Here is an 11,514-nt window from a genome sequence, read left to right on the forward strand (position 1 = left end):
CTCGTAGACAAACTGCTACGGGATAATACGACAGCAGTTGTGATGATTGACAGCTTCTATGGATGACAACCACATGACTACAAAACAGCCCCACAAACTCAATCACTAATTGTAGACAATGCCAGTGGAGCAACACCAAAAAGTGCAATTTGTACCCTTTGTGTAACAATGTATGATACATAAAAAAAAGAGATGAGAAAACGACAAGTGCATTCAATCATCAGTCAGTTTGACAAAGGTGGAAAAACATTTTGTTGTTTTATTGACACTTTTAATTTACCCATAGTGGATATAAACAATTCAGTTATTAAACAACTATTGATTTCAATAATGTTGCATGTCAATCTGTAAACCAAAAATAACTATTTTGACACACACTGTCTTGTACCAGCCAAAGGACAGCGATAGCACCAATGTTTTCAGCTCCATACAATCAAAGAGCGTAGATACATTTCAGCACATAATGCGTCATAGATGGCTTTGTTTGAGTTGTATAAATGTAAAAAACAAATCAATAGTTTTAGTATACAGCAGCACAAGTACAGAATGCAGTCTTATAATTCTGGACATAGACGCATTACCTTATGTCATGACTAGCTGAGGTTGAAAATAAAGGATACTGTGAAGGCTGGATAAAGAAGATGAGCAATGTTCATTGGGTTTGGCATGTAAAATACTTCAATATCCAATCATACATTTCGGCAGAAAAAAACATTTAATTTGAAAAGCTCCAAGGCGCCATCATGTTGAAAACTTTTGTTAAGTACGAATATACACGACTATTTAGTGTTGATAATTGGTCTTGAAGATCCAACACGAAATTCTGATGAAATCATAAAGCATATAGGAAAAACAAGAAAACACTGCTTTCTCTCTGAACCTCAGCAGCTTTTGTTCAGTCTGTCACGACTCATTTTTGAATAGCAGTGGGGTAAACACTGTACAGTAAGGCTCCTTTTGTTCATCACCGAGATTAGTGCCTGACTGAGACTTGTGCCTTAGTGCCAACTTGCAAGGCATTATAATGGGATGGTGCGGTAAGGAATGGTAAAAACAGCAGCAAGAGTGAGCTGGATAGATGAAGGGCTGCAAGTCACAGGTGCTTGGTGCAGTTTGTGTGAACCATCAAACGTTTAGCATGTCATAAGGGTAAAAAATACTTTTTAACTTTGTGTCCTTTCATAAAATTATGTGTACTTGCATCGCAGTATTGCCTCTTATCACAGCTGTTCACAGTATGGCCTGAGTATCCCAAACATATGGAAAAGTGACATAAGGTGTAACTTATATCTCCTTTTACGTAGTAAGAAGTTGTGGTTTAATATGCCAACAGGTATGCAGTCAGAATAGTAGTGAAGCAGCCAAATTAGTTTATACACTATAAAAGCCCAGATGGGCATAGTTGATGTACATTTGTTTCAGTATCAAAATTTGAGGTGAGATGCTGGCCGTACATAATTCTCTACACCTGCACATTTTGCAGTGCACACTTGAAACCAAGCCTATAATATATCAATGTTATAATTTGCTTTATGCCTGGTAAGTTGTGGAGCCCTAGTCTCCTCCCCTGTTCCTGCACATGTTCATGGACAAATTTCCAAAATTTTTCCATAACTTTTCAAGTGCCCATAATAAGATTTTCATCACCACTCACAACCTTTAATATAAACAGAACTGTATAGCATACTTTACTTCAAAAATTAATTATACTACTTACAGCAGTCCTTGGACACAGTGGGGGAGTGAAAGCCCAAAGTTCCATTGTGCTGTTGGTTAATTTGTTTGGAAAAAAAAAAGAATGCTCAGGACATTCAAACTACCATGCTCTACTTTCAGAGCAGTTAAAATGAGACCAAAGTGTGCATTGGCACTCTGGATGCCAATTGAACACCCTATGCTGCCCATGTCAGTTCCCCAAATTACAAAATGCAGTACAATTTAAAAATATTAGTGGGCCATAAGTAGGGTAACTTTGGAATACATGACCCTACATGTTAAATCAAACTGTCACAACATTATTTATTTTGCCCCACTTGCCTGGCATTATTCAAACAAATCAGATTCACACAATAACAGCTAACTGGCATACATGGAGGTAGAGACAAAATGCAGGGGAAAAATCAAGAAATGTACATGATGGTAAACATACCATCCTGCATCCATGCATATTGGAGGTACGTTACTTCAACAGCTACAGAAAATAAATTTGCTTTTATGTTACATTACATGAAAGGATTTTCACGGAAGATTACTTTAACCATTTATGTCATTACAGAAATCAAAATTCCATGAGTTTTCCAAAACTTTCAAGGATTTTACTAATTCCATCCATCCAGTCATCAAGATTTTCAACAAATGACTTGTCTCGTAAATTTAAAGTTGCAACACAGTTTACATGTGATTATAGTGAAAAGGGATGTACACTGTGAATTTGTCTGTCACTAAGCGGCAACCTCCAGGCTGAAAAATGAACATGGAAGTGATAAAAACTGCAGTTCCTCTAATGGCCACTTGAAGCTGGCTCCAAAAGCCAGTCAGTCCCCATAGACCCGCATGTTAAAATGCCCAAATTTACAGCAGAAATAAACATGTTTACAGCCTGGTACAAAAATTGTTTTGGTCTCTATAGCTAATTTCAAAGTTTATGACAAGTGTGCAGGGAGCGAATTTTTATATAACTTAGCCATTTGAATTTTATTAGGGCTTGAGATTATGTATAATTAAGGGTGCGGCCGCTTTGAATGATGGGCTGTCTGCGGGAATTCACTACAGTCTGATTGAGATCCACCCTGTCATCCAAATACAGTCACTTCTGGCTCCAAAAAACCAAGATGGTGACGGCCGAAACACCACACTTTAGGCTTTTTAACCAAAGTCCATAAACCAATGGGTGACGTCACAGTAGCTACATTCATTATTTTATACAGTCTATGTCTGTCACAATGTTTTTTGATACTACCACTAGAAGTCACCAAGGACATTTTTAAATCCTACATTCAAGAGCTTTAAAATCACAAAGGATCATTTTTTTTTTAAATTTTTAATCTAATGACATATTATATTGCAGTGATTTGGCCCGTGGGACAAATGTGGCCTGCCAAAGGGTGCCGGGTAGCCCCCCAGTCATTTTCTAATTCACAATGAAAACAAGTTGATTGACAATAGGATTTTTAAAAAACTTTTTATATAAATAAGCTGCCAGGGTGCATAAAAAAATTTAAATAGAGCTTGTTAATAAAAACTGTGCCAGGGGAGGGTCCCCCGACTCTGACAGAGGTCCAGGTTAAGCTCCAGATATCCTCAAATCTAGAAAACACCCTTGCGTAAACCTGACCTGTGCGGGGCTTTTGTGACTGGCCCCTGGCCACCTGTCATTTTGCAAAAGTACCCCCCAGGCAAAGCAAGATGTGTATCCTTGTTACATTGTCTACCAATTCAGGTCTAATCAAATGTTTACTGAGACAAGTCTTACATTCTAAAAACCTCACTAGCAGCCAATAGATACTGCTGCTCTTCACCCAACTGGTTTAAAATGGAATGACACAAGCAACCAGGCAACTGACCAAGCACGTCATCTTTACAGCCTCCAGCTCTTAGCAAATCTTAAAGTAACAGGCTCATACCATTGTACTGTTTTGGAATGTGTGCTTGTAGTACACCTCTGACAGACAGGATGTCAGATGGGTGAGGGGGCACGCAGTGAGCTGCCGAGGGCCAAGTCTCCAAACACATTGGCGTATGAGGCTTTGAGGAACTGGACATAGTTTTGCAGGCTTCGGTTGGTGCTGTCTGACTGCTCCAGGCGATCCTTCACATCCTGCAGTCGGCTCTGGTACCGCCGCTCTACCTGAGAATCACAAATAAACACCTTACAAACCTACTAACACAGCTGATGCCAACACTTTGTAAAGGGTTAGTTCGGGAGTTTTGAAGTGGGGCTGTATGAGGTACTTATCTATAGTCAGTATATTACCTCCAGTAGATGGTGGTTGTGCACCCCCAGTTTGCAATAACAGGCAGGGAAGCTCAGCAAAACAATGCTGTGGACGGGGGTTAACCTTAAAACAGCCTCCTGTGGAAAGTGATGGCCCAGAGTAGGGATGCGCGAGATTAAATGTCTTAACGATTAAAAGTACTTCTGTGTCTCGTGTCTCATTCAGCGGCGTTTAGAATCCGACATGGTTGTTGAAGATAGTGATTAAAGGCTTCAAAGGGCTCTTAATGCACACAATATTTTTGGGGGACAATGTTCAAATACTTAACAATAAACTGTGCTAAATTTTGACTGTTTTCTGAGTGTTTTCCTTTTTTCAGACCAGTCGTCTTGTCTTAATTAAAATTTTCATTTACTTGACAGGGAAATTAGTCACCAGGAACACCCCTAGCCCAGAAAGAGCAGAAGCTGACTGTGAACTGTAAATGCATGATCACAGACCTGGAGAGCTAACGTTACTGCTGCCATGTGTGGGATTTGGTAACAACATAACAACAGGATCTTTCTGAATCAGATCAGAGGATGCTAGTGCTTCACATCCAGTCTGCAAGCTCTCCATCACCAACCATCCACAGCTCCCTGCCTTACTGAGAGCTGGTGTCTTGCAGACCTTCTTCAGTTTTCCAAAGATAAATTGGGGAAAAACGTCCAAAACCAGAAGAGCCTAATAACGATTTGTCTTCAAAGTAAATTTTTGGCTCTGATTCCATCCATCCATCCATCCATCCATCCATCCATCCATCCATCTTCATCCACTTGTCCAGGGCCAGCTCTCGGGGCAGCAGGCCAAGCAAAGAACCCAGCCACGCTTTCCAGCTCCTCCTGGGGGACCCCAAGGCGTTCCCAAGCCAGATAAGATATGTTATCCATCCAGCGTGTTCTGGGTCAGCCCCAGGGCCTCCTACCAGTGGGACGTGCCCAGAACATCTCTAACGGAGGATGCCCAGGAGGCATCCTGATCAGCCACTACCCAAAGCTCAGGACCATAAGTGATGGTTGGGACGTAGATGAACCAATAAATCAAAAGCTTCCCCTTCCTGCTCAGCTTCCTCCTCACCACGATGGCCTGGTGCAGCACCCACATCACTGCAGACGCTGCACCAAACCGCTGAACAATCTCATGCTCCATTTTACCCTCACTTTTGAACAAGACCCCGAGATACTTGAACTATGCTATGAACCATAGCCTACAACATTTTATGTTGTACTATGTAACTTCAACAGAGTAACATAGGAATAAAATGCGCAGCAGCAGTGGCGCAGTAATACAGAAGTTTTGCGGTTGGGAAAATGTAGTGCCAAAGAAAAGGGCTGTCTGATTGCAAGGTGAAGCAGTGAAAAAATTCTCAATATAGCGTCCACTTAGACTGATACTGATTTTTTTAGGTGGGTCTCTTTTAAGGTGACTGTATGTGACAGTATGTTTTGATGTCAACTCCCTGTCCACGGCAATGTAATGGTGGGACTCTTGCCTGCTATTCCAAACTGGGGGCGCACACACTACCACCTACTGAAGGTAATACACCCACTACAAATAAATACCTCATACAGCCCCACTTCAAAATTCCGAACTATACCTTTAAGTAAACTAATATTGTGGGCCTTCACCTCCTCTTTGCTGCGTCGCAGTTGGTTGATTTCTGAGTTAGTCCTGCTAAGTTGGGTCTCGAGCTCCAGTATCTTGGACTGGGTGGAGCGTTCTTTGGTGGCAGCAAGTCCTCTGGTCTCTGATATCTGGAAACAAATGACACATTGTACTTAATTGCTGGGGCAACAGTGGGTGGCAAATAGTACATACCTGATATATCCCAATATGCACCTAACAACATGCACCTCAAGACATGCAAGCTCACTTTAACTATACACAGCCCTGTCCTGGCCTCCCTACACTGGCTTCCTGTCAGCTTTAGGATCCAGTTCAAAATCCTTGTTTTAACATATAGAGCCCTTCATGGTCAGGCACTTGAGTATCTGTCTGACTTGCTGCATGTATACGCTCCTAGCAGGACACTTAGGTCGGACGACCACGGCGTGTTGGCAGTTCCTCGCACTAGGCTCAGAACTAGAGGTGACCGGGCCTTTGAGTCCATTGCACCCAGATTGTAGAATGCCCTCCCACAGAATTTGAGAGCTGCAGCATCTGTTGAAGTTTTTAAGAAGCACCTTAAAACCTACCTGTATAGGCAGGCATTCTTCAACTTGTCTTAAGTGATTTAGTTTTGCAACAACTGCTGCTGTTTCATTTTGGGTCTCTGTATGTTTGTATGTATGTATTCTTGGTTTGTGTTTTAATCCTGTGAAGCACTTTGTGAGTTCTCTCTGTGAGAAGTGCTATACAAATACATTTTACTTACTTTACTTACTTACTACACACCCAAGCTGCAGAGGCTTTCCACTTCAGTGGAAGTGGGCTCAGGTTCACAATTTTTTGCAGGACAATGCTGCTTTTTAGAACCTCTGCATCTACACTCCTTTTGCATCAATGCAGAGGTCTGACTGAATGTTTCCTGATGCAGTGCAAATGATGATCTACTACTGTATCCTTTAACCACACACTTTGTTTGACCAATGTTCAGTTTCAGACCTGTTGGCGAGCATCCCCCAGAGCCTCCTCCAGCTTTCTGCTGAGCAGGGAACATTCCCTTGTTTTCTCTTCCAGACGGAGCTGATTACTGTGGATGGTGTCTTCCCGTTTGGCAATGACTGCCTGCAGGTCGCTGTTCTGACTGCCAGCCTCCTCCAGCTTTCTGCAACATGACACAAGACAGAAGAGTGACAACAACTATGAACAGTCAGAATAAACAGTTAACCAGTGCACTGACTCACATCATTAAGATGATTACATTCTTTTTTCAAGCCATGTTTAGGAGGCCAACAACTGCTTGAGAATGACATTATTGTGTAGCTTTAAAGGGACAATTCAACCTAAAATCAAAAATTTGTATTTCTTCCTCTTACCTGTAGTGCTATTTATCAATCTATATTGTTTTGGCATGAGTTGCAGAGTGTTGGAGTTATCTGCCTCCTCTCCGATATAATGGAACTAAATGGCGCTCAGCTTGCGATGCTCAAAGCACCAAAGAAATACATTTGAAAAACTAAACAGAAATGTCCCTTTCCAAAAATCATGACCTTGTTACTCGAGATAATCCACAGACCTTGTTTTGAATAGTTAAATGTAGGAACTATTTTCTCTCAACCTAATCACTGCACAGCAGGAAGAAGCAGCGCACACTTTGGCAAACTCCTTGACCTGTTGGGAGAAGTTTGCCAGGAAGGCTTTCTTACAGAAAGGGATTTCTTGGTTAAGGTTACCACACAAATCTTGGTTGGGGTTAAAGTCAATAGACTTCTGCCAGAGAGGGCTTTCTCAGAGTAACTCGGCTAGGCAAACTTCTCCCATGTACTTTTCATGACAGCCCTGCTCAGCCTGTGCTCTGAGTGTGCATTCATGAGTTTTCCACGATGGAGGGTGAGTTACATTAGTTCTATATAAATAATAAGCCCTGGCAGCCAGCCAGTTAAGGGTGAGGTATGCTTTGGGTTTAATCTTGGGGTTAGGCCAAGACTTTTGTTGTTGTCTTTTTAGGTTACAGTTTTGCTAGCTTATTCAAAAAGTGATGAGATGACCCAAGGTGAGCCGATGTCAACATGCATCAGGCACACAACACAGGGTGATGCAGGATGTAAGGCCTCACCCCAGAATGTTATCCTGTGTTTGTCCAGTACATCCATGGGTACACTGCAAACAGGAACTGCTAGTAGCTCACTCACTCCATTGCAACGTAATACCTTCTTTTAACATCCCCCAAAGTTTCCAAACTACGGAAACTGTAGCTCCAAAACTTAAAGCATGATTGTGTTCCAAATAGAAGAGGCGTCTTCCCACAGTCCAAACACATGCCAGCGAGGTTAATTGGTGACTCTAAATTGACTGTAAGTGTGAATGTAACTCACAAATAGAAGAGGGACACAGTCTAAATTTTAAATTTTTTTACAATGTAAGATGCTGAAAACCCTTGGTCTGAACAAAGCACTACAGCCAGTAGACAAAACCATAAGCAGTGACTGACCTTTCCAAACTCTCCACTCGCTGCTGAAGCTGTCTGTTCTCCTCCAGCAGCACCTTGTTCTTCTGTCTCAGAAGTTCTACTTGGCTGCCCTGGGTCTCCACCTAATACAACACAAGATGAGTCCTTTATCACATGACTTTCACTGTATATCCAGGTATTTGGTGTCCTATGTAAATCTGCTACTTAAACTAACTGCATGTGTGTAGTTTGACTATAAGTACTAGCAAGATTGATGTGGTACCTAAAAAATACTTTTTAATGTCAGCTGAAAGACATTTCTTGGCAAAAAGTGAACCTCAACAATACATTTGTTGGACATTAATAGTGGCCTTGATCACATACCAATGATGCTTTCAGTGTTACTAATTTGCAATTTAAGCCACCCATTTCCCATAAATCCTATGACTTCCTTTCACTTATTAGTCTCACTTGTGTTATGGATAAAAATGTTTTAAGTCTTTTATTTGCCAATGAAATAACCTTTGTCTGTGCTGAAAGTAGGGGACTTGCGTCACACAACTTGACTAAAGTCTGACACAATTGCTGAGAACTTGCTTGACTAACAATTATAAAAGACTTGACTCTGACTTGATATTAATGACTTGAGACTTAACTAAGACTTGAGAGAGATAACTTGAAAGGACTTGACTTGATGACATCCAACTTTATTTGCCACTACAAAAGCCACACTGAAAGGTGTGTCAATGTATCTCTTTTGCTAACTTGTAAGCTTATTGGCTGGTGAAACATTAGCTAGAAAGCTGTGTTTGACAAGATTATCAGAATTTCATATGACTTGACATGTGACTTGCTTGACTTGTAGCAGCGACTTGACTTGACTTGTTTGAGTCTCACCACAGTAACTTGGGACTTGCTTGAGACTTGAAGGTTAAGACTTGAGACTTGCCTGTGACTTGCTTATGTGTGACCTACTCACACCTCTGAAATATAGCACTTAGTTTGTTTTTAGTTCCATAACACAGTTATCTTTGGTGTCATAAGAATTCAGCAAATGTTCACCTAAGTCTGAACGGGTGTTACAAATTACAATGAAAAATGTAGTATGGTTCCACTGTTTAAATGATCATCTTCTCAAAATCAGTGTTATAATATCTGATGCATTTTCAAATTAGCACTTTAACTTGGAATTGAAATCCTTATTTTGTGATGCTAACTGGGCTTGCATATATAGGACTGCTGTGACCTTCATTCGGAGATCAGTCAGGGTTGTGCTGAGCTCCATGCTGCGCCTCTCCTGGTTGCGCTCCCTGTCCTGAGCCTCCTGCAGCTGGAGTTCAGAGCGTCGTAAGGCTTCAGGAAGAGGCTCCAGCTCTGCCAGCCGCCCCAGCAGATCCCTGCGCACCTCCTCTATTTCCTGCTCCAGCTCCCCGCGCATTGCCTGGGCCTCCTGCTCCGCCTCAGCCAGCCGAGCACGGTACTCATCTGCTTCGGTCCGGGTTTTTCCGACCTGTACATCGTTAGGTAACAGAAAGAAAAACTGGCTTGAGACTTCATGAACATTAACACTGTCAACAGGACTGTAATCTGCTGTGCCATCACAATCTCATACTGTTGCACTCCTAGTAGTGCAGTATGCTTCATACCTGGATCTTATAGCTGTCCAGCAGGCTTTCATATTGCTGGATTGAAGCTTTGACCTGCAGGAGCTCTGACTGAGACAAGGCCAGCTTCTCCTCCACTGCAGACGCTGTAGCCTGACATGAACACATGATATGTCATCAGATATCAAATTAACAAGACAGTCCTTCCTCCAAATGTAATATAAGGCAATGTAAGTCTAATAAAAAATGAGGACAGGAGGGACATTATCTAAGACACAAAAGTTGAATGGATGTGTAGGAGGTCCATTTAATAAATGCGTCCCCAGTGTAAAGTGAATTACAGCTTTCTGTGGACTGCTGGGTGTTTCACCTTGAGGGACTGGTTCTCCAGTTTGGCAGCAGTGCTCTCTTTGGTCAGTTCATGCAGGTGATCCAGCAGGGCTTCTCTTTCTGCTCTGCCTTTATCCCCTGCACCCTGCAGCTGCTCCGTAAGCTCTGCTATACGGCTACATCGTGAAACACAACAGCTGTCAGATTTGAGTTTCAGTTGAAGAAATGTGCTCATTAGGGTTTTTATTGCATCTCAGGTTTTCCCTGTAGTTCAGCCAATACACTGATTTCATGACAAGAGTTATTCTGATAATGATACTAGTATTGGAAATGCCTCCGATACTGCTTTAAATGCTGGATTGGGTATATGCGAGTACACATGGTTATGCACCAATCCAATACCACATACAACATAGTTTAACACTCATGAAAAAACAGCAGTTTACCTGGAATCCAATCCTCCTCAACCTTTTTAGCCTACATAGCAAGTTGTGCTGTGCAGCCACTGGCAACTACTGTTTTACAGCAGCAAAAAAGAATTGATTTCTGATAAACAGAATAACATCAGATGTCAAAATGTCAGCAATTGTGAAATTTCTATGGCATTCATTCAGAGAATTCTGTATGTATTTGGTCACGCTTTACAAAGGATTTAACCCGAGCAATGCCACGCACCAATCATAACAATCAATTCACATCCATACAGGGTTAATGGCTATTCCAGCTGACAATGGGCGAGAGGCGGAGTACACACTGGACAGGTTGCCAGACTATTACAGCATGTCTTTAGATGTCTTTGGACTGTGGAAGGAAGCCGGAGTACCGAGAGAAAACTCACGCTGACACAAGGAGAACATGCAAACACAGCACAGAAGGGCTCCCCCACCCCTCGGTTCAAACCAGGAACCCTGTGAGGCGCCAATTCTTAACCACTGCACCATCGTGCGGCACAGTATACAGTACAGAACAAGAGTATTCCTGAAGAACATCACTACCCCCTTAGAATAATGTCACTCTCCTCTCATATCTCTTTAAAGGAGCAATAAGCGAAATTCATCATTTCTAGATTGAACGAATTAAAAAATTGCTATGTGAAGAACTAGAGGTGTAATTTCATCTGGAGTATAGCATGACCTCACACACCTTCTCTCTGTGTTGATCTCCAGCCCATTGTTTACAAGCCGGTCCGGCTGCGCGTTCATGTACGTTCATGTACGTTCATGTGAATCCCCCCTCCTCCTCCTCCTCCTCTCCCTCCTCTCGGAGCCCTTGGCCCTCCCTCCCTATAAAAGGCTACAGCCGGTGAGCAATGGCAGCGCATATTTTCGAATGAAATGGCAGAGAGCGGAACGTCCACCTGAAGACGACCAGGATCTGACATTACCTCTTAAAAAACAACGGTTGTTGGCGAAGAAGTTGTCGGATAAAGAAAGGGACAGAACTCGGATTAACATTGGCCTTGCATTTCCAAGGTGGAGAGCACTGCGAGAGCTAAAGGGGCTACAATCTGACTCGGAGCTAGCTCTTCTTCTCCTGGACAGGTACAACATAAAGT

At 42.2% G+C, this 11,514-nt stretch overlaps 1 protein-coding gene and 1 long non-coding RNA gene across 3 annotated transcripts in view; one reads left to right on the plus strand and one right to left on the minus strand.

The window, feature by feature from the left end:
• The window catches only part of LOC126395185 (uncharacterized), a 523,086-nt gene that overhangs the window by 416,677 nt on the left and 94,895 nt on the right, over nucleotides 1–11,514 (plus strand). The window lies entirely within an intron of this gene.
• odf2a (outer dense fiber of sperm tails 2a) overlaps nucleotides 250–11,514 on the minus strand; it is a 20,130-nt gene continuing 8,865 nt past the window's right edge. For both annotated transcript variants that reach the window (XM_050052399.1, XM_050052398.1), the window contains 7 exons: nucleotides 10,000–10,135; nucleotides 9,672–9,782; nucleotides 9,272–9,535; nucleotides 8,068–8,168; nucleotides 6,579–6,741; nucleotides 5,603–5,728; nucleotides 250–3,847 (listed from right to left, as the gene is read on the minus strand). In XM_050052399.1, coding sequence (XP_049908356.1) covers nucleotides 3,677–3,847; nucleotides 5,603–5,728; nucleotides 6,579–6,741; nucleotides 8,068–8,168; nucleotides 9,272–9,535; nucleotides 9,672–9,782; nucleotides 10,000–10,135 — 1,072 coding nt within the window. In that variant the 3' untranslated portion in view covers nucleotides 250–3,676. The remainder of the gene's footprint in view (nucleotides 3,848–5,602; nucleotides 5,729–6,578; nucleotides 6,742–8,067; nucleotides 8,169–9,271; nucleotides 9,536–9,671; nucleotides 9,783–9,999; nucleotides 10,136–11,514) is intronic.

The sequence above is a fragment of the Epinephelus moara genome, chromosome 9 (genome assembly GCF_006386435.1).
Source record: "Epinephelus moara isolate mb chromosome 9, YSFRI_EMoa_1.0, whole genome shotgun sequence".
Classification (NCBI taxonomy): domain Eukaryota; kingdom Metazoa; phylum Chordata; class Actinopteri; order Perciformes; family Serranidae; genus Epinephelus; species Epinephelus moara.